We start from the raw sequence: 23706 nt of genomic DNA, 5'->3' as shown, positions 1-23706 counted from the left end.
GATAACCTGTGCGTTACACAGTGTGTGACTGTGCCTAGGATATCAGCGTATTTTTTTTTTTTTAAAATTTAATATTTTCTTAAATATAAATTCTAAATAATTATTATATCCTATAAATGTAATACTAAACTCCTTAAATACCTAAATGCTTTTTATTTTTTTTAATGGAACACTATAATTTAATTGGAAAGTCTAAATTCAAAAAATAAAATCTTAAATTTTTTTAATTTGAACACTATCATCTAATTAAAAATGGAAATAATTTAGATGTACCCTTAAGGTTTAGATTTTTCAATTTAGTTATAGTGTTCAAGGTAAAAAATTTTAAGATTTTACCTCTAGTGTTCAAGTTTTTCAATTGGATTATAATGTTTAGTTAAAAAAAAAATTAAAGACGAAAAAAATTTAGATATACTCCTAGGGTTTAGACTTTCTAATTGGGTTATAGTGTTTAAGTTAAAAAATTTTAAGATTTTATCTCTAGGGTTCAAACTTTCTAATTGGGTTATGGTATTTAGTTAAAATAAAATTTTAAAATGGAAAAGATTTAAGTATCTACGGAGTATAGTAATGTATTTATGGGATATATATTTTAGGGAATATTATATATATTTAGCATTAAAGATTTTAAAATTTAGGAGTTGAGTTATAATGAGTTTGAAATAGTAAAATTTTTACTTTAAAATTCAGACTTCTTTTTTGAATTATAATTTTTAAAATTATAAATTTTAAATGTTCACGAAGTATATTATATGTATTTAGAGTTTACGATTTAAGGGTGGAGTTATAATGAGTTTAAGGTAATAAGATTTTCTCTTTAAATTTTAAGCTTCCCTTTTGGGTTATAATATTAAAAATAAAAAATTTTATATGCTCACGGGATATAATACTTTTTTAAAAAAAAATATTATATATATATATATATAATTGATTTTGAGTTAAAAAATTTTCATTCATCTCCATGCTTATTTTCAAACCTTATTGAATCTCAATAATGTTTAATGTTTAATTATTTAATATTTTTGTTTAATATTATGTTGTTTTTAATGTGATTATTCGATACTATTTTATGTTCAATAAGTTCTTTAGTGATTTTTTAATGTATAATTATGATTTTTCACAATTAATCATAATTATATATATTTTGACACCTATCAAATTTTGTTATTCTCTGAAAATAATAGAAGATCTCAGGTCATTCACATTTCAAATTTTGCAAATGCTGAAAAATAAAATTGTATTGTCTAAGGGAAAATGTTAAGTGTGTTTAGCTACAGAAGAATAAAAAAAATACTATTAAGTGTCCTAAACCTTAAACTCTAAACTCTAAATACTTTTTTTCTTTACAAAGTCTATTTACCTCACGATCCCAAATCAACCTTGAATGCCCCGGATACTGATATATATATATATATATATATAAAATGATCATTCTATATATTATGTTATTAATGTAATTATCAATTATATAAAGGCTTTGGCATCTTAATTAATTAATTATCCTTCATTAATAGGCTATTGTTATGAAATGAAATTTAAAAAAAAAATCTCACTTGGTTTCTCACTAACAGTCCGAATTTTTCTAACAGAATGCATTATGTAGAATTTACATACAATGTCTTTTTTATTAGTTTATTTTACAAAAGAGACATTAAGTAATGGAGTAAACGAATCACACAGTAAAATTTGGTATTCAATTTAATAAAAAATTTATTTATATTCATTTAATACTTAAATCAATTAAATAAATAAACTTAAATAACTTATTAAACTAAATAAATAAACTTTTATATATAAAGTAATTTTTATTAAAACTATTACAATAAAATAATTTTAGTCAAATGAAAGTTTTAAAAAATATATATGATGCAAATTACAAATCTATTAAGGGTTTAGGGTTTGAATGTATACATAGATATAAATGCAAGCTTATACTTTCCTCCGGCCTAGAGGCCTAGTACAACTACTTTATAAGACAATTTGAAATACTTCTTCACACTGGTTGGGTGCGAAGGAACGATAATTGACAAAGGATTGAATCCACTACTTAAAGATAGATAGTCGTTGTAACTTACAAGACCACCCTATTAAAACTCATGCCATTTGTTTTACAAGTGTAGAATATGGATATATGTCATGTCATAATTGGGAATCACAAGGAGTAGGACTACATTCAAAGGTGCTTGTAAATAGATGCACAAAGGAGCCCGTGGAAATTCTAATAATATTTAGAATTTTATTTGTATTATATTCAAATATCTAAATATTATATGAACATTGGATAAAGTAAGCAAAGGTCATATCATTGATCCCAAATAATTTAATATTATCAACCCTATGACAAATTATAGATAGGCAAATTATAGGGGACATTTTACCATAATACAATGACTTTTTATATGGGAAAGATCAAACATCTAATGAGGTATTTACATCAGTTGAGAATTGATCATAAAACTTATTAGAACAAATATCCAAATACCCATGCAGACAGGGGCGGAGCCACATTTGGGCTAGGGTGGGCTCCAGCCTCACATATTTAAAAAAAACATTAAAATTTTGTTTCAGTCTCATGTTTTCAATTAACCTAAATTTTCCCCATCATGGCTGCTTCACCTCCCTGCACGTGATGCCACAATGCACTGCTTGTTAGGACCGAAAAGTAGCTAGAGGGGTGAATAGCTTCGCGTGTGCTCGTCGTGCTTCGTTGCTTGTTTCTTCAAAGTGATGCGCAGCGGAATACAAAGAAACAAACTACAACAATGCTAACAATAGGATTTTACTTGGTATCCACCTCATAAAAGGTGACTAGTCCAAGGATCCACGCACACGCACACACCTCCACTAATAAACACTCCTTTTCGGTAACTACCGAAGGCGGAGAAGCCCTACAAGACTCTCAATACAAGTAGAAGAAAGGGTAGTAAAGAATAAGCAAAAGCTTACAAGAGATGCAGTAAAAACCCTAGCTTCTTCTTCTTCTCGTTGCAACTCGCCTCTTGACTTGGATGAACCTCCAAGAACCTTCAAGAACTGGCGGTGAGGAGCTTAGAGAGTGCTGGGGAGGAGCTGTGATGAATCTGGAATGAATCGGTGAAGTTCTGCCGAAGGAAATGAACGCCTGCGGCTTAAATCGACGCTAACGGTCAAATCCCGATCGATTGGAATGCTCCCAATCGATCGGGGAGGCTTTGGATCGATCCATGGATCGATCCAGAGCACCTCTGTGCTCTGGAAAAACTTCTGGATTGATCCAGCACTTATCGCGCGAAGCAGCAGCGTCTCAATCGATCCACTGATCGATTGGGACCTCTGGATCGATCCACCGATCGATCCAGAGGGGTTCTGTTCGCGGGGACTCACCGGATCTATCGGTGGATCGATCCAGATCTTCTAGATCGATCCAGATCTTCTAGATCGATCCACTGATCGATCCAGATCTGCTGGATCGATCCACGGATCAATCCAAACCTGCTGGATCAATCCACGGATCAATCCAAACCTGCTGGATCAATCGGCTGATCAATCCAGATCTTGGTTTTTGCCCAAAACCAAGCCCAAAGCCCCCTAAACCAACATCTAGTCAACCATGACTTGTTGGTACATAAGACCTAGCATCCGGTCACCCTTGACTAGCTAGGACTCTCTCACCAAGTGTCTGGTCAATCCCTTTGACCCACTTGGACTTTTCTCTTCTTGCCAAGTATCCGGTCACTCCCTAAGACCTACTTGGACTTTTCTTCCTCGTGCCAAGTATCCGGTCAATCCCTTTGACCTACTTGGACTCTCACCAGATGTCTGGTCAACCTTGACCCATCTGGATTTCTCTTGCCTGGCTTCACTCACCAGGACTTTCCCAATTGCCTAGCTTCACTCACTAGGTCTTTCACCTGGCTTCACTCACCAGGATTTTTCTCCTACCTAGCTTCACTCACTAGGACTTCCCAATTGCCTAGCTTCACTCACTAGGTCTTTCACCTGGCTTCACTCACCAGGATTTTCCTCCTGCCTAACATCCCAGTTAGGACTTCCCAGTCAAGTATCCGGTCATCCTTGACCTACTTGACTCTTCTTCAATCAACCTTGAATTGTCAAACATCGAAATCCAAACCAAGACTCAAGCTTGGTCAACCAGGTCAACCTTGACCTGAGGAATGTTGCACCAACAATCTCCCCCTTTTTGATGTTTGACAATACCAACACTATCACTTACAATACCACATGTAAGTTAGGCTAATCCCATAGCCTAAACCTTCTTCATGCCACTAGGTAATGAATGCATAAGTTAAGCCCTTCATTCTCCCCCTAAGAGGGCAAACTCCCTCTAGGTGATAAAAGCCTAACTTACTCCCTTTCATTCTCCCCCTATTGGCACACATCAAACCATGCCCCATTTTTGGGCACACATCAACAGATTCACTTGTTGAAAACTCTCCCCCTGAAGAGTTGCTCATCGTCGTTCACAACTTCACTCGTTGTGATCAGCACGATAATGATGGTCCCATACCCTTCATTAACCTTAACCCTACATTCTCCCCCAATGTAGGCAAATGCCCATCCTTGAGCATTATCCACTTGAAACCACTTGAACAATGAGGATATCCACTCCCTATTAAAGTTCAAACGCTCAACCTTGAGCATGTTCTTAACGGAAGGTTAACCACCTTCCAAGGTTCATGAAAAATAATTTTTATGTCTTTAAAGAATCCATCCCCATAAAGACATGGTGGTAACTTCTGTCATTGCACCAACAATGACTTGGAATCCCCAAAACTTTAGGAAACCCAATTTTAGAAGTTTTGAGGTTCAAATATTCAAAATTTGAAACAAACCTCAGCCTAAACTTCAACTTAGCCTTCCTTAACCAATCCATCCTTGTTTTCCACACGAAAACACCCTTTTTTATGTATACAAATATATTTTCAGGGGTTTGGAATGGTTACCTAGACTAAAATAAGTTCAAAATGCTGAAAATAAGCTTTCCCAGCCAAAATCAGCATCTTCAATTGATTGGAGTTGGGTTCCAATCGATTGAACCCTGCTGAATCGATCCACTGATTCATCTTCTTGGATCGATCGGTGATCGATCCAGTGAGCTTCTGAAATGCTATCAATCGATCACTGATCGATTGATGCACTCAATCGATCCACCGATCGATTGAGGTTTCTAATTTAATTTCAGCCAATTTCAGAAACCCCTAGAAAATTCTACAAAATTCCAAAAAATCGTAAAAATTTGTGTAGACATTATTTAGGGTATAATTTATCATGGAAAAATAGTTTTCTATGAAAATACATCATATTTTCAAAGATTGACACAAACTTGAGAACTTGCAAAAACTTTAGTGTTTTCTTCAAGTTTGTGTCTAACTATTCAATGGTGATTACTATCAAAAGATAGCCTTCACCAAGGTTTTCCAAAATCATTTTAAAAACATTTTCAAAACCAATATCCCACCATGTTCCTTGGGCTTAATGCACATGACTTGTACATTAGTTTTCCCAATGATGGGAAAACACATAACTATGTGTTTTGATGAACTTAAAACTCAAGGAAATGCACTAACTCAGCATGTTGAGTTTTGTTCGTCTTCCTAACATCTCACTTGTATCTATTGTGCATAAAACACATACAAGTCATCTTATAGGTCTTTGTGAGATGTTAATTTTGGTTTTGCTCTAACCTAGGGTTCATGCATATTTATCTAGGCATCTTGTGGATATTGACCATCCACCTAGGATGTCATTTGGTATGCCACTTGATGATAACTGCCATTTGTCTTTAATTTTAAGGAAATAACATAATGCATGATAATGTTATGGCATACATCAAAAAGAAATAATTTTCAGAAGAAAATTTCCTATAACTACATGATGTATGTATGTCATGACATGGTATTTTTGAGTTTTTCATAATAAGTCATGAATGCACAAATAAAACATGATGTCATGGCATATAATGGGCAACCAAACATGGCAAGATTTTGCATAATTAAAATATACCTAGATTATCTATCTAAGTATTCTTAACCCTTAGCTAATCCTAAAGCATAAACCCTAGATTGCCCAATTTCCTTAGGAAAATGCCAAAACCCAACTTGACATTTCTTTAATCTCTTGAATTAATTATGCCAATTAAAAATTTAAAACATTCCTCAAATATTGGCATATTTCATTTTCCCATAAGAGTAATCACTTTAAATTAAGGCTTAGATTTGCCTTAAATTCCTAAGACAATACCAAAGTCCCAATTTGATATTTCTTAACACTTGATTTCTTGTGCCATTTAAAGTCATCTCAAATTTCTTCCTTTATAGCACATTTTACTCTTTCCAAGATTAACAATAAATCCATTTCATTTTCAAAGGTTAACAAAAACCTTGAAAATGCTCCTTGAGTGTCAATTTCTTCAAAGTTGGGTTAACTACCCTTCTTCTCAGAGTTGACACTCTCTAACCCATCTATGGGATAGAGAAAATGCTCCTAGGAACCCAAAATCTATTGGTGCTCCTTGGATGCTCTAGGTATTCACTAGGGATAACTTCCCTAGATACCTTCCTAGTGACCTTGTTTGGTTTCTTAGAAGTCTTGGTCACTTTTTCTAGGTCAACTCTAGAGATTGCTTCCCTTGTAACCTTCTTTGTGACTTTCTTAGACTTCTTAGAAGTCTTAGTCACATTTGTTGCAAAAATACTCTTAGGGATAACTTCCCTTGTATTTTTGGCTTGACCACTAGACCTAGGGTTGGTTCCATAACTATATGGAACCCTATGGTAAGAGATTACATCCTTCTTAGCCTTTGGTTTGTATCCCAAACCCCTATGGCCATTAGATGACCTTTGTGCTCCTAGACCTAGGCTATGCTCATTTTGCCCTTTTAGGATATTTTCCATCCTTTTAGGGTCTTTTCCATTTTATCAAGCCTTGACCTCAAGACTTGATTTTCTATCACTAAGTCCTTAGTTTTTGGTTTTCCATTAAATTTATGAGCATTTTTATTTCTAGGCTTGTAGCTAAGGTCCTTAGTGTGATTGCCTAGATTTTTATCTACCTTCCTAATCCTAGGTGTGGTAGTTTTAGCATGGTAAGCTACATTATTTTCCTTAATTTTACCATGCTCTCTATTCTTATGGTAAATAGCATTAAAATGATATAAGTTAGAACTAGCATACTTTTTACCATAATGTAAAGGGATAGGCTCAATAAAAGTTACATTCCTTTTTACCTTAGAGGCTCCCCCTTGACTTGAGCTTCCTCCTTGAGCCTTGACCATCTTCTTCCCCTTAGGGCATTGACTCCGGTAATGCCCCTTTTGATTGCAAGAGAAGCACACAATGTGCTCCTTGCTCTTCTTTGTTCCGGGGATGGTCTCCTTTGGCTTCTCCTTGCCCTTAGGTGCCACTTGGCCCTTCTTCTTGGCCAATTTAGGGCACTTGCTTTTGTAGTGCTCATGTTCCCTACATTCAAAACATATAATATGATTCTTATTATTAATTGAACTATTTATACCTTCTTGTGTAGGGGTGGCACTTGCTCCTCCATTTGATATGAATGTAGAGGCTTCCTCTTGATCCGAAATCGATTTCCCTCCAATTGATTTATCTTGACTTGTGGAGGTGGAAGCTTCTTCATCCTCTTCTTCTCTTGACCCGGATGTGGAGGATTCTCCTTCTTCTTGATCCGGTGTCACCAAGAGTTGCTTCCCCTCAATCCTAGAGGTGGAGGCTTCACCTTCTTCTTCATCCTTTTGTACATGAAACAAGGAATATGCTCCTTCCTTTCTCTTTTGATTACACTCCCTTGAGAATGAAGCTTCTTGGATTTCCTCTTCTTCGGAAGTTGAGCATCTCTCAACTTCGGAGTCCTCCTCTTGATCTTGCTCCAATGAGTCACCCTCTTTGGATTCTTCTTGGTTAGGTACAGTGGAGGGGATCTCATGAGCCTTTTCCAATTTGCTCCATAGCTCTTTGGCATCTTCAACTTCTCCAATTTTCTCCAAGATGTTGCTCGGCAATAGATTGACCAAAAGCTTGGTCACTTTGTCATTGGCCTCACATCTTTGGATTTGTTCTTGGCACCATTTGCTCCTTTTGAGAACTTTGCCCTTTGAATTCCTTGGAGCCTTAAAACCTTCCATTAGAGAAAACCATTGCTCTATCTCCATCATCAAGAAATTTTCAATTCTTGATCTCCAAGAATCGAAGCTTGTGGATGTGTATGGTGGAGCCACCCTTGTATCAAATCCAAGTCCATCTTGGAATTGCATCTTGAAGTTGAGCTTCTTGAATTCTTTGACTTTGATGAATTTGCTCCAACTTCTTCACCCTCTAGCCTTGCTTGTTATGTTTGCCCCTTCCGGCGGTGATTCCGGTGAAGAGCAACCTTGCTCTGATACCACTTGTTAGGACCGAAAAGTAGCTAGAGGGGGGGGTGAATAGCTTCGCGTGTGCTCGTCGTGCTTCGTTGCTTGTTTATTCAAAGTGATGCGCAGCGGAATACAAAGAAACAAACTACAACAATGCTAACAATAGGATTTTACTTGGTATCCACCTCATAAGAGGTGACTAGTCCAAGGATCTACACACACACACCTCCACTAATAAACACTCCTTTTCGGTAACTACCGAAGGCGGAGAAGCCCTACAAGACTCTCAATACAAGTAGAAGAAAGGGTAGTAAAGAATAAGCAAAAGCTTACAAGAGATGCAGTAAAAACCCTAGCTTCTTCTTCTTCTTGTTGCAACTCGCCTCTTGACTTGGATGAACCTCCAAGAACCTTCAAGAACTGGCGGTGAGGAGCTTAGAGAGTGCTGGGGAGGAGCTGTGATGAATCTGGAATGAATCGGTGAAGTTCTGCCGAAGGAAATGAACGCCTGCGGCTTAAATCGACGCTAACGGTCAAATCCCGATCGATTGGAATGCTCCCAATTGATCGGGGAGGCTTTGGATCGATCCACGGATCGATCCAGAGCACCTCTGTGCTCTGGAAAAACTTCTGGATCGATCCACGGATCGATCCAGCGCTTATCGCGCGAAGCAGCAGCGTCCCAATCGATCCACTGATCGATTGGGACCTCTGGATCGATCCACCGATCGATCCAGAGGGGTTCTGTTCACGGGGACTCACCGGATCGATCGGTGGATCAATCCAGATCTTCTGGATCGATCCACTGATCGATCCAGATCTGCTGGATCGATCCACGGATCAATCCAAACCTGCTGGATCAATCCACGGATCAATCCAAACCTGCTGGATCAATCGGCTGATCAATCCAGATCTTGGTTTTTGCCCAAAACCAAGCCCAAAGCCCCCTAAACCAACATCTAGTCAACCATGACTTGTTGGTACATAAGACCTAGCATCCGGTCACCCTTGACTAGCTAGGACTCTCTCACCAAGTGTCTGGTCAATCCCTTTGACCCACTTGGACTTTTCTCTTCTTGCCAAGTATCCGGTCACTCCCTAAGACCTACTTGAACTTTTCTTCCTCGTGCCAAGTATCCGGTCAATCCCTTTGACCTACTTGGACTCTCACCAGATGTCTGGTCAACTTTGACCCATCTGGATTTCTCTTGCCTGGCTTCACTCACCAGGACTTTCCCAATTGCCTAGCTTCACTCACTAGGTCTTTCACCTGGCTTCACTCACCAGGATTTTTCTCCTGCCTAGCTTCACTCACTAGGACTTCCCAATTGCCTAGCTTCACTCACTAGGTCTTTCACCTGGCTTCACTCACCAGGATTTTCCTCCTGCCTAACATCCCAGTTAGGACTTCCCAGTCAAGTATCCGGTCATCCTTGACCTACTTGACTCTTCTTCAATCAACCTTGCATTGTCAAACATCGAAATCCAAACCAAGACTCAAGCTTGGTCAACCAGGTCAACCTTGACCTGAGGAATGTTGCACCAACACTGCTCATGATCTATCACGCGAGCAATCGACGTTGACGCCGGAGTTGACTTCCTTGGCCCTCCTCGTAGGTGTCCAACTGTGACTCAACGAGCACGATTGCAACCTCCCTAGGGATGTAAATGAACCAAGTGTTTGTAGATAAACTTGGTGTTCAACTTGGTAAGAACTTGTTTATGTTCATTCAATATACACAAGATCAATTAAATAAACAAGTTTGAACAACTCATTAAACTAAACAAACAAGCTTGAACACGTATGTGCTCAGTTCGTTAATATTCATGAATCATATTTATTAATAAAACTCTTATTAATATGTTAAATAAATAATAAAATAAATAAATAAATAAGTTTGAATTATTAAGCTTAATAATCAGTCAAATAACTAATAACTAAAAGTTTCAAATAATAAATAAGCTTGAATTGAGAGTTTGATAACATCTAAACGAACCAAGTTCGAATCAAGGTCAAGCCAAGCTTGAATTGAGAACTTGATAATATCTAAATGAACCAAGCTCAAACCAAGTTTCAAACAAGCTCAAACTCGTAAAAAATAAATATTTTAAGCTCAGCTCAGTTCAGTTACCTTCTCAAACAAGCTTGAACACCCTAAAGTTCAACTTAGCTCGTTTACAACCCTAAGCCTTCCCTTCTCCCTAACGACACGTGATATTTGTACGACCATCGCTGCAACAATTATCCTTTGCCCCACGTTGCTACCTTTCTCCCTCAACACCACCACGCCGCGTTCACTACTCTTCTCGTCGAGTTTTGTTGCTGTTGCTCTCCCTGCCACAAGCAAAGTCGACTCAGCCCCTATTGCCGTGACTCGACCGTGACCATCATCTCTAGAACACAAAAACCACTCATAGCTACTTTAACCTTGTGCTACCACTGACCATCGATCCTTTAAGCGACAAGTGCTGCTGCTAAGGTAACGGATCTACCTTTTTTTAAGCGACAAGTGCTAAATTCCTCCTAGGATGACCATCTACGTGAATGCATTGGCTATCAGTAGGGATCTGGATATGTGGAGAGACCGAAGGTGTTTAATCTAGAGAGGTTTGTGAACCTGATATCACCAACAACGATACCAACTTCTTATACTTCTTCGATTGACAATTACTGTGAAGGATGTGAACATGAATCAAGCACGCCGATGGCATGCTTTTTATAAAATTTGATGATGTTAAAAATAGATATAATTTTTTATTGTGCATATGAAGGGCTTATAATTTTAATTATTCAATTTAATATATTTATAATTATTAATAAAAACAGCATATCATATAAATATTCTATAACATTAATATAGGTAGATTAGCAATTTTAATTAAAAGTTATTATAATACAGGAATAATTTAAGAAGGAATTTTTTTAATATATATATATATATATATATATATATACACACACATTTTTTTAATGCAGGTAATTATTTTAACGGTGAAAAAACAAAATTTCATTTAATTTTGGCCGAGAAGTTTTGGATTTCGCACGAGTCAAAACTGTCTCAGCGCATTTCTTCTCGCTCGCTTTACGCCCGTTGACGCCGTCTTTTCAATCCGCGTTGTCAACGTTTTCCCATTTAAGAACCTCCCTTTCTCGTTCTCCCTCTGATTCTTTCCTTCCTTTTTTTGATCCATGGCTGCGAAGCTCCTCCTCTTTTCCCTCCTCCTGATCTTCCTCACCTCCGCTGCGATCTCCGCCGCCCAGTTGCAGACGAACATCCAAGTCCAGTTCCCCTCCCTCCCCACCCCCTCGTCCCAAATCCGGCCTCCTCTGCTTCCTCCTTCGCCAGAGCCGGCGCTGGCCCCGGCTTCGAATTCTGCACCTCCCCAATCCTGCAGATCCAAAGTGAGGGTCGCCATCGCCGTCACCGCAGCTAGCAGCTTCGCCCTTTGCGCTCTTCTCTTTTTGACCTTCTTCTTCCTCGCTCGGCGCTTCCAGGTCAGAGTCGCGGATGTCGCCCTCCCCGAACGCGCTAGTTCGAGGCCCAAGCTTCAGCCCGCTTCGAGCCTCGATGTTGTTGACGAGAATGGGCTGGACGCCATCTACTGGCGCGATTTCAGGGAGGAGAGGTGCCCCTTCTGCCGTAACCAGTTGGATGCCTCCGGCTCGGCTGGAGAAGCCGATGGTGGAGTTGGTGCTGATGGGTCACTATCGCCCCCGGCAAACCGGCGGAGGATACAAGAAAGGCCGTTGCTTCCCACTGGCAGCATAAGTTCGTCGCAGTCCATTTCTTCGGTGCGGAGCGCGCCGTCTCAGTTCTCGTATTCTGCCGCCGCCGCCGCAGCCACATCCGCTCGGAGCGCGAAGCATGTGGCTGTTTCCCACCAGGCATCAGTAACTCGAACGCCGAGAAGATTGAATTCGGGGTCCTCGGTATTATCGCCAGCTACGCCTCCGTCCCTTCCTCTCCCACCACCGACGATTACGTCAAGCGCGGCCTCTGCATCCACGCCGCCTCCGACGACGACGAAATCGAGCGCGGTCCCTGCATCACCTCCTTCCCCAACAGTCGCAAAATCAATTCCGGAACGGCCTCCTCCACCACCACCACCACCACCACCACCTCCTCCTCCTCCTCGTCGGAAAACCCCGCCAGCAGCTCCATCACGACCTTCTTTGCCTCCACCGGCCCCACCAACTGGCGGCGCCCGTACGGCCAGCAGCCGATCCGCGAGGCCACCGGCCGCCTCTGTCCCAGAGGATGGCTCGACGAAGAAGCTGAAGCCGCTTCACTGGGACAAGGTGAACCCGGCGAACGCCCAGCACTCGATGGTTTGGGACAATATCACCGACGGCTCATTCAGGTAAACTGCAAACACCACAGTGAATCATGAATCTCACCTGTTGGCTGAAATGCCAACAAAACCTTCAACCATGACCAGGGGACTTCACTTTAGGTACAATCCACCTAATCATGACCAATTCCATGGCTTCTTCTGATAATTATCACTTCACCGTATTTTCAGTAGACAAATCCATGTTTGCTTGTCCGTAGCCTGTGTATCCTTTCCAAGTTTGAAGTTTTCAATTTGCTTAACTTGCATTGATTGTTGCTATCCTCTCTCAATTTCGTGCATAGACGGAAGAACTAGATCCTAATCTTCCTAAGACTTAGTATTAGTGAACAGGTAGGTATCCGATGCATTTACTAGATTGATAATTAAACTGACAACGTGGTCAAATCAACAGGATCGACTAAGTCAATGTGTTCATAGAAGTCAACGATTCAATTTCAAACCTGATTTCTTGATCTTATTAACGACAGCATTGCACTGGTGTTTAGAGCTGATTATGGAATTAACTGAGCTTTTTTTTTTTTTCACTCTGTTTCAGATTCGATGAGGACATATTGGAAGTCCTGTTTGGCACAATGGCCAGGAAATCCTCCGCCGCCGGAGGTAGAGCTGGCGCTGCTTCCGGCGATGCGGGCCCCAGCATGCCGACCGCCGCGGTCTCCCTGCTCGATCAGCGCAGGTCGCAGAACATCGCCATCGTCCTCCGCTCCCTGCCCTTCGGCCGCAGCGAAATCCTCGAAGCCCTCGTCGATGGCCGCAGCCTACCTACGGATGTCCTCGAGCGCCTCACCAAGGTTGCCCCCACCGAGGAGGAGGCGGCCTTGGTCCGAAGCTACGACGGAAACCCCGCCATGCTAGCCGAGGCGGAGTCCTTCCTATTCCACATCTTCCGCGCCGTGCCCTCCTCCCCCTTCGCCCGTTTCGATGCCATGCTCTTCCGGGTCAACTACGAGCACGAGGTGGCGCAGCTTCGACAGTCTCTCCAGACGATGGAGGCGGCTTGCAAGGAGCTCAAGATGCGCGGCCTTTTGCTCAAGCTACTGGAAGCCGTCCTCAAGGCCGGCAATTTAATGAACGCCGGCACGGCCCGCGGCAATGCCCAGGCCTTCAACCTCTCCGCCCTCTGCAAGCTCTCCGACGTGAAGAGCACTGACGGGAGCACGACGCTGCTGCACTTCGTAGTGGAGGAGGTCGTCCGGTCAGAGGGCAAGCGCCTAGTGGTGACCCGCAACCATAGCCACGGCCCGACCACCCTGGACCGGACGACCAGCCGGGGCGGCGCTGGCACGAGGGAGGAGAGGGAGAAAGAGTACATCAAGTTGGGCCTTCCTGTCGTCGGGGGGATCAGTGATGAGTTCGCCAGCGTCAAGAAGGCCGCCGGCGTCGACCCCGACTCCCTCGTCGGGACCTGCGCCTCTCTAGGCGCCCGTTTGGCTGAGATCAAGCAATTCCTGGACTCATGCGGCGGCAACGGATTCACCAGGGAGATGCGGGCATTCGTCGAGGCGGCGGAGGAGGAGCTGCGAGGGACGAGAGAAGAGCATGGGCAGGTGATGGAGCTGGTGAGGGGTGTTACGGAATACTACCACCCTGGAACCTCCAGGAAGAACGGAGCCCACCCGTTGCGGCTGTTCGTCACCGTGAGGGACTTCCTGAACATGGTGGACAAGGCCTGCGTCGACATCGCGCGGAACCTGCAGAAGAAGAACAAACCGTCCGCAGAAGCTTCGGCGGGTAGGTCGTCGGCGAGAGACAAGAAACCGGTGGCGCGGTTTCCCCACTTGCCGCCGAACTTCTTGTCGCGAAACGTCAGGTCGGATTCGAGCAGCGACGACGAAGATGCGTCGTGACAGGGGAGAAGAGGAACACGAACTCGTGAGAAGTCAGCACCATTGACTGTCTTCCTCTGTCTAATTTTTTTTTTTTTTTTTTTTTTCTGTTTTCTATTTATTTTGTATATAAATATTTTACCACAAACCCACCGCCTAGTAAATTTATGCAGCTTTTTAATTGATTCTTTATTCATTTCTCATAATTATTTTGATTTATCCTATCTAAATTCTCAACGGCAGCTGGAGCTGCCCCGTTAATTCATTTACTGATCGGACGGTCTTCAATCTTTTTGTCGCCTATTGAAAACATCGAACATATCTGCGCCCGTACCGAGGGTCACCGCCACGGAGGAGGAGGAGACGAATCGGAATCGGAATCGGAATCGGAACCCTTCCGTGCCATGGTGGCGGTCGCCTCTTCCCTTCCGTCGCCGCTTTGGCCGCTCCTATGGGTAGGGTTGACGTTATCTTTCGGGTTGGGCGGCTCGCCTGCGATCGCCTTCAAGGTTCCCTTTCGCGTCAACGACGTGCTCCCGATTCTCCCCCGCCAGATCTCCTGGCCGGTTATGAATAACCTGCACAGCGCTGTCGATCTCCTACCTTCCTATGTCGGGTCCGTCGTCCCCGATGCCGCGGCCGTCGGCTGGAAGGGCGCCTGCTTTTTCGAGAACGAGGCGCGACTTGAATTCGTCGAGCTCGGTGAAGACGGTTACAGTCAAAGCGCAAACGGTAGCGCGATCCTTCATATCAAGGCAAATTCTGTTTTTCTAAAATTTAGATAACTTGAATTATGTCGCTGGTTAGTTTCATTTTATGTTTTCGCGTGAGAGAGTATTACATTGATATGTTCTCCAGTTTTGTGTCCTGCTTTCTTTATGTGCTAATGGTACAAACTATTGATTGTATTCAAATTGAATGATGTTGCACTGCAAACATATATGTTAATCCTCTAACAACTTTGCAATGTAACACGCCTCAGTTATTTTACTTTTTTTGTCTTGTCTGCTTCAGGTTACTTTGATGATTATCATTTGGAGTAATGGTTCAAGTTGATGTTAATTCTTCTTTTCTCTTGCAGACTGATGCGGCACATAGTTGGACATGTATGGATCTCTATGTATTTGCAACACCATACAGGATAACGTGGGATTATTATTTCTCAGCTCGAGAACACACGCTAGTGATAAAGTCATGGGAAGAGCCAGCGGAAATGGAATATGTAAATTTTGATAACTTTTCTTCTTTCCTGAGAGTAGTTATGATTAATATCTTATAATGTTCTTCAGGTTAAACAACATGGCATATCTGTATTTCTCATGTCCTCGGGAATGCTTGGGACTTTGCTATCTTTGGTTGATATTTTACCTCTCTTTTCCAACACTGGCTGGGGTCAGAACGCTAATTTAGCATTCTTGGAGAAGCATATGGATGCCACCTTTGAGAAACGTTCTCAACCTCATCAGGCTACAGTTAGAGTAGAGGATATTCATTCGGGTGATTTCCTAGCAGTATCAAAGATACGTGGTCGCTGGGGTGGTTTTGAGACTTTAGAAAAATGGGTGACTGGTGCATTTGCTGGGCATACAGCAGTTTGCTTAAAGGATGACATGGGCAATCTATGGGTTGGAGAATCTGGACATGAGAATGAGAAGGTATTTGAGAGATTTTAAAAATCCAACTTTAAGTTTAGAATCATTACTGTTGTGCTTTATTGTTATATTAAAGTCCGAATGATGAAATTTAAATTGCTCATTCTCTCCAGGTTTCTAACTGACTAGAGTGTCCTGACAGGGAGAGGAGATTATTGTGGTGATTCCATGGGATGAGTGGTGGGACTTGGCACTGAAGGATGATTCTAACCCTCAAATAGCCCTGCTTCCTTTGCATCCTGACTTGCGTGCAAAATTCAATGAAACAGAAGCATGGGCTTATGCTCATAGCATGTCTGGAAAACCCTATGGGTATCACAACATGATATTTAGCTGGATTGATACCATATCTGATAATTATCCGCCTCCCCTCGATGCTAATTTGGTATGAGCATAATAAATCTTAATCAAATTACAAATTTGGATACTTTTGTTATTGCTAATGTTATCTATTAATTCTTCTCACTTCTTTCATTTTTTTTGTTTATTAGATTCTGGATACCCGTTAAATTTGTTTCTTTACAGTTTAACATATATATCTTAGCTTCTACATTTTCCCTTACTGTAACACAATCTTTTCTTTTAAATGTTCATATACTAAAGAAACATCAAACATTACATTGAACTTTTCGTTATTCAGATTTTATTTTGTGAACTCTTGATTCATATTATTCCTTGTATTCTATATGATTTTTTATTTCTTTCTGAAAACAATCACTTTGATGAATGGTTCCAATCTCACTAACCAATTTTGTTGTCCCAATTAATTTTGATTCTATCTCTTGAAGTATTTGCCATACTACACTTATTATGTGGATTTGTAAGAGTTTGAACTTTGACATAAGGAAGTTTAGTTCTTTTGGAATGTACTATGTACCTATGGGTTTACTAAATACAAACAGTTAATTGACTCAGATTAAGTTTTCTTTAGTGTTGTAGCTTTGTATGATTGTATCCTCTTCCTCATTACCTCTGCATCTTGGACAGATGTTTGATGCTCGGATCAAATGCTCTTTTAGTTTTTCTACTTCAACATAAATCATTCATGAAATATTTGCCATAGTTTGACGCTGGCTGGCAACCTAACGCAACCCTCCTCCTTTATCCGGGCTTGGGACCGGCCATGACTGGTCATCATGGGCGGAGTTACTTCAACATAAATCATATATAACAAATTTCTAGATAACATTTGAGAACTATTCTCATATTTGATGCATGGGACTTGTGTTGGAAATTTAGTGAAGGCATGTAGAGCCCTATGATAGTTGAGAATGGTCTAGGTATTATGAAACAAAATCAGATGTGGGTTTAGGAGTTAAGGATTTTGTAAAGCTTCTCACTCTCATCTACCTATTGTGGGTTTACTATTAAACCTTCAAGATTCTCCAATGTGAGCCATGGTTTCAAGTAATGGTCCATGCTCAAGACTGATTGCTTACTGGAAAGCTACTGATTGACTTAACAACAGTTGATATGTGTTGGTTTCTGTTAGGAGAGAAAAAAAGGAACTGATTGGCAAAGGACAGCCAGAGAGCTTGAGTGGTAATAGACGCAGAGAGAGAGAGAGAAGTGGAAAAGACGAAAAAAGAGGGAAACTAAAACAATGTTATCTATTGAATTGGTGGACAGGTATAACTTGGTCTGATTACCAGTATTTATCAGGGCTGTTATGTACCATGTATACCACCCTGTACAGACTAATCTTCCTATTTAGCTTTTTTTTTTTTTAAAATGCAAATATGCGTTATTTAGGGTCTTCCTTGGTCATCTAAATATTTTCTTCAATGGTCTGTTTTCCAGGTAATGTCTGTTATGTCCATGTGGGCTAGGTTGCAACCTGCCTATGCTGCTAATATGTGGAATGAAGCCCTCAACAAACGACTTGGAACAGAGGTACTTGAACCAGATCAGTGAAATATTTGTAGTTTTAAGTTTAGATCTTTGTTTTCTGAGGAACGCTAGCTAGGTAGTAACTATCTTGAGTAAGAAGTCAAAATGGAAATATTTGCCTCTAAGTTTTCTTGCCTATGCAAATATGCAAGTATATATAGTAAATATTTTTTTTTTGACTGTTTGCTCTTATTAAAATGATTTTTTATGCAAGTTGGTTAAATTAAGGAGTTACATGCTAAATCTCAGATATTATTTAAATTGTGATTCCCTCTTGCTTCTGCTGCTGCTCAGGTAGTTGAGAACTGTTAATGATATAAAATATATAACTTAACATGATATTGAAGCTGGAGTTCGTGTTTTACTTTTGCTGGTGTTTATAATTAAAAAAAAAAACCTGTACTTCTAGCTAAGTCGATCTACTTTTGGGCTTCCAACAATCTAGTCTACTTTACACACTTCGCAAGTGTATGAATGAAAACATAGGAATCCCTAAATGAATTAATGAACCATGCAAGGTTTCTAGGTAGGGCTGACATGCTCACATCTGCTGTGGATTCACCTCGGGATCTGAATAATATACATGCATGGACTTGGTCAACATGGTGGAGAAGATTCTGGAACTAAATATATTGTTTGTACAATTGCTGTTTAGCTTTATGAAACCAAGAGTATTTGTCTTGCTATCATACATGGAATTTCCAAGTCTCGTAGAAGATGAGTTAGCACAATCTTGTTTTTGTTTTCCAAATCCCATTGCAATTATGTGAGTCCATTGAGTTCATTAAGTTTACTTTAAGATTAATCTTTTTAAGATAATACTTAATACAACATTAAGAATGGAAATACTTTGCTCTTGACCACAAGTAACTTCCCAAGAAAATCATGTAGTTGCACACCAAGTGCTAGGAATATGTTTGGGTGGGTAAATAGTTCAAACAACTATCTTTTCCTTTTTTTTTTTAAAAAAAATGCTCATATGGTTACACACAAAATGTTACTCCCTAGGTCGATCTAGGATGAAACGGTAGCAGTATGATAATTGATAAAGTTTTTCACTTATATTAGTGATTTACGTGGAGTTCATTGATTTAATAAGTGAAAATTTATAGTAATTTTCTGGGTTTTTTTTTTCAGATGATGACTATAAAACAAACATTTGTCTCCATTGTAGTCTAGCTTCAGTTTTAATCTTAATTACTGTGGTCAGTTGCTTAATTTTAAGATGACTTGGTAGCTTTCCACCACTCAAACGACTTTGGTGTGAAGTTTAGGTAGTCTTACACTCTTACCATAGTTTTGGAAACTGGTTACAAAAAAATGGCTGAAATTGAAATGCAGTTGTAAGTTTCTGCCTTCGCGAATGCTATAGACCCTTGGTTGGCATGTCTAATATTATGCTGGGAACCTTTTAATACCATCTTATTTGCTGTTCTTTTGATTTTCCTCTCTGCTACCCTTCATCTGATTTTTGGCTAACAATGAATATTTTAATTGGGTTGAGCCTTCTACTATTAAAATAGAAACAGAAATATTAATCTCCTTCGGGTAGCTAACCTGGTTTTGCTTATCAGGGATTGGATTTGCATGAGATTATCATTGAGACTGAAAGGCGTGGAATGACCTTTGATCAGTTGCTTACCATGCCCGAACAAGACGATTGGGTTTATAGTGATGGAAAATCTACAACTTGTGTTGCTTTTGTTCTGGAAATGTACAAGGAGGCTGGAATATTTGGCCCACTTGCCAACTCCATACAAGTCACTGAATTCACTGTAAGTGCAAAGTTCATCCATGATAATTAGATTCTTGGCTCCACCAGATGTCGCTTGATCTCTATGTATCAGCTTAGCTCTTTCTTCACTATGCCCTTGTTGTATATTGCTCTCAATTTGGCAGATTCGCGATGCTTACATGCTTAACATATTTGAGAACGACCAGACACGATTACCAAGCTGGTGCAATTCACAGGAAGAAAAGCTTCCTTTCTGCCAGATACTAGGGGAGTACAGAATGGAGCTGCCTGAATACAACACCCTTAACCCTTACGCAAATATGAACGAACACTGCCCCTCGCTGCCTCCAACTTATGTCAGACCCTCAAATTGTTGATTAAAAAAAAGGTGGTGTAGAGGCCAATTGATAATTTATTTATTTGTGGCTCATTAACAACAACCTGATTGTATCCAGACTTTGAAATGCATAGTGAATTTTACTGTGAAATCACTTTCAATTAGAAAAATCTAAAAGAAAAATTGGCAAAATTATTTCTAAGATTTTTTTTTTTTGGTAAGTCAATTAATTCCAAGAATGGATGCTGCATTTGTTTAGATTTAGCGCCAGCCTTCTCCTAGTTAAATCTATATTAATTTAGAAACGGGAAAATACTAGTTTAGATTGAGTGCCAGCCTTCTCCTATTTAAAGGCTTTCTGCATTTGTTTGGTACTTGTTAATGTCGATTTCCTCCGTTTCAGCTGAATTAACCTCCTCTTGAATAAAATGCCATGAACTTAGACGTTGATATGGAAAATTTGTGGTAGCGACGCGTGGATGATGTTGCCTAATAACCACGTTAGTAATTAGCAATAACTTCTTCCCCTCGTGTTCCGCTATTTGCCTCAACTCTGTTTTTTTTTTTTTTTTGTATTTTTTATATATTCAGTTATTGTAAGGCAAAATTTTCTACAGTAGAAGGTCATCTTAGAGCGACGGTTGAAGTGAATGTTTCACTTTTTCCTATTAATAACTTCTGGACTGTCCATTAAGATTCATCTATTTTGATGACTAATTAAAAATTTTTATATAGTCAAATTGATTATCTTCTGGATTAATCTATTCAAAGAGTTAGATATCTAAACTATCAAAATAAATAAATAATAACTTTTCTTCGATGTCCAACATGTGATAGTAAGAAGCAAGGATGATTCTTATGTAACGAAAGTTTAAATCTCAAATTAGATTTTCTCTACATAGTTTGAATCATTGATGATATTGGTTACCATGTCAGATGATACAGAGGTTAATGGAGGCTTAAACGTGGCGAGGTTTGGCACTGCTAGCTAGTCAAAAAAGTCAAACAGAGGCACCCCCCCATTCTTTCAATTCGGTTTACTTGACTCCTATGGCTCAGCTCCACTCTGATTCCTTTAGTTCGGTCTACCCGACATTGTGAACTTGACTTACTCAACTTTTTCAACTCAATTCTACCAATTCGACATACCAACATCACTCGGCTAGTCTCCACCAACTTGACAAACCAATGCCACTCGGTTTGCTTCTACCCACTCAGACCTCTCGATCTGACACTCCTTTGCCTAACAAGCCATGCCCTTTGGCCCAACTATCTCAGTATTTTATGGGTTGCCTTAGCACATGGGCTGGCGTAGCACATCAGATAGCGCATGGTTTGTCAAAACATGTGGGGGCAATATGGTCGCCATAGTGTGACTCCACAAGATTTTCTATAAATACAGAACGTGGGTGGCATGATCGTATGATATGAAAGCGATACGATGTGACATTTTTCCTATTATAATATGACTCCCAATTAATGAGGAAAGAGACACTGTTCCTTCTCTAACGGTGTTATAAAAGAGAGTCCACTCCTATAGGCTAGGTATGAAAACATGCATACAAAACCGTTGCACCTCCTCTTTCATTGTTCTTCATCTTCTCCCTTTCTCCCACCGGAGACTGATTTGAGCATTAGAGTGTCAGAATTTAAGCGATGTCCTAAGACAACCTCCTTACAGTTTTTTCTATTTATTTGATAAGTACATATCACTATTTGAGTGCATATTATATGTTTGGTTGTCTTAAACTCATTTACTAAATGCCCGTAATATAATTTATAGCATGAGAGAATTTGTGATTGGATTGCAACTAGTGATTATATCTACATTATGAATATATTGAAATTTTCCTAGTTGTCAATTGATGTATTCGGACACCATCAATTCTGTAAAACTAGCACGGGTTATGCTCCTTGGTTTGGCCAAGCAATTGTTTTCTCACTCGATGGAGATATTGGGATGTCGAAAATTAAACGTGGATGCTGGTTATGATAACCAGTTCATTGGAGTGATTCGCTGTAAGACTTCATATAGTTCTCTACATATATATAGATATGTCTGTGAAGTTCTTACTGTAACACGAGTGTAAGTTTCCTTCGACTTGAGGTATACAAGTCATCTTGGTCATGGAGACCTATACTTTGACATCTTAAGCAAGCATCTCATTGAGGTGTGGACCCGGGATGATTGGGTATAAGTTGAAGTGTCTGATGGTGCTTCGATAACCCACAGAGGATTCACCGCTCCTTGCGAGGAGACGTATACTCTATGCCCACTCATTAGGATTATTACTCAAAGTCTTTGGCTAAAGCATCATATGTTAAGAGTACGAGACTCTTGTACACATGTATGAGTAATTTGAATCTGCAGAACGAGAAGGTATTGCTTGGGCTAAGTGTGATGTAGTTAGCCTAGTGGGGATAAGACACATAGACCATGTCTTGAATCAAGTGAGTGTAAGACGAGTGAAAGGAACGAGACATGACTTACTGTAGCTGCTGAAGGGTTAAAAATTAATTCTAAGATCAACTATGATTTTCTGACTAATTGGAGATCATGATGTACTACTAGGTGTTACTCATGATCATTCTATAATTAAGTAGTTAATTATGAACGATCAAGATAAACTGGGAATCTATTGAGTCACACGCAATAACAAGTCTCTAAAAGACGTAAAATAAGTTAAAGAATAGGATTCTTAGATCAAGAGATAAATATTTGGTTGAACCGTACATAAGACAAATATGGAAATATTTGTTGGAATGGAAGCACCGATGAGCTACATATCTTATGGAAGAGTTGGACTATATTTGATTTAATCATAAATTAGTCATGAACCAACTTGGCTTACTTGTGAACCAAACCAAGGGGTTAATGGACTAATTTTTGGTTAAGGGATAATGGGTTAGATTTGGACTTTCTAATCTAATTCATTAATGAGGGCTATATATTGATATGGTTGAGAGAAAATTATACACATGAGATCATTAATTGACTTGTAAGATTTTTGAAAAATCTTAACCCAATTTCTCTTCTCCTCTCCCTCTCCCCTCTCTCTTTGCCGCCACCAACAAGGGGAAGCCCTTCCCCTTGTTGCCGTGACCATCACAAGGAAGAAATCTCTTCCTTATGTGCTTCTCTTCCTCTTCCTCTTGATCCCTCTTCTTCGCTCATGGCTAGTAACTTCCGAAAGAGAGACTTGTACTCAAGGAGTTCTCTTGAGAAGCTTAGCGTGAATACGAATAGAGGCGAGGTTCGACAACGTCGCTATGGTTGATGCCATTCTCGTTACATGTCATCCGTAAGGTACACCTAGATTAAATTTACTTTCTGTAAAAATTAAATTATGCGATCATATTTGGCATGTTGTATCCTTGTATGAGTGTGGTGCGTTTGATGTAATAATTTAGGAACTATTATTATTTTATTTTCTGCTGCGCATGTTTACGAAACGTATTTTAACACACACCCCATTAGCTATATCCCAACAGTGGTGTCAAAGTCTAATCGTGATTCGACATGATCGTAAAATTATTTTACAGTT

General features: G+C 39.9%; 2 protein-coding genes across 3 annotated transcripts; both read left to right on the top strand.

Moving 5' to 3' along the window:
- Positions 1 to 11529: 11529 nt before the first annotated feature.
- LOC122056336 (formin-like protein 16) lies at positions 11530 to 14712 on the top strand. The gene is made up of 2 exons (XM_042618253.1): positions 11530 to 12727; positions 13257 to 14712. The coding sequence occupies exons 1-2, from the start codon at positions 11556 to 11558 to the stop codon at positions 14566 to 14568; spliced, it is 2484 nt and encodes an 827-aa protein (XP_042474187.1). The 5' UTR covers positions 11530 to 11555; the 3' UTR covers positions 14569 to 14712.
- A 129-nt stretch (positions 14713 to 14841) lies between these two features.
- On the top strand, positions 14842 to 20322 carry LOC122056338. 2 transcript variants are annotated; one of them, XM_042618254.1, is made up of 7 exons: positions 14842 to 15302; positions 15629 to 15769; positions 15837 to 16202; positions 16342 to 16584; positions 18000 to 18092; positions 19664 to 19864; positions 19989 to 20322. In XM_042618254.1, the coding sequence occupies exons 1-7, from the start codon at positions 14952 to 14954 to the stop codon at positions 20199 to 20201; spliced, it is 1608 nt and encodes a 535-aa protein (XP_042474188.1). In that variant the 5' UTR covers positions 14842 to 14951; the 3' UTR covers positions 20202 to 20322. The 2 variants fall into 2 exon arrangements, with proteins under 2 accessions (XP_042474188.1, XP_042474189.1); XM_042618255.1 differs by having other exon boundaries at positions 15144 to 15279.
- The last annotated feature ends 3384 nt before the right edge of the window (positions 20323 to 23706 follow it).

The sequence above is a fragment of the Zingiber officinale genome, chromosome 3B (genome assembly GCF_018446385.1).
Source record: "Zingiber officinale cultivar Zhangliang chromosome 3B, Zo_v1.1, whole genome shotgun sequence".
NCBI lineage: Eukaryota > Viridiplantae > Streptophyta > Magnoliopsida > Zingiberales > Zingiberaceae > Zingiber > Zingiber officinale.
Note: the sequence above shows the minus strand (reverse complement) of the source record. Positions and strands in the feature narration are given on the sequence as shown.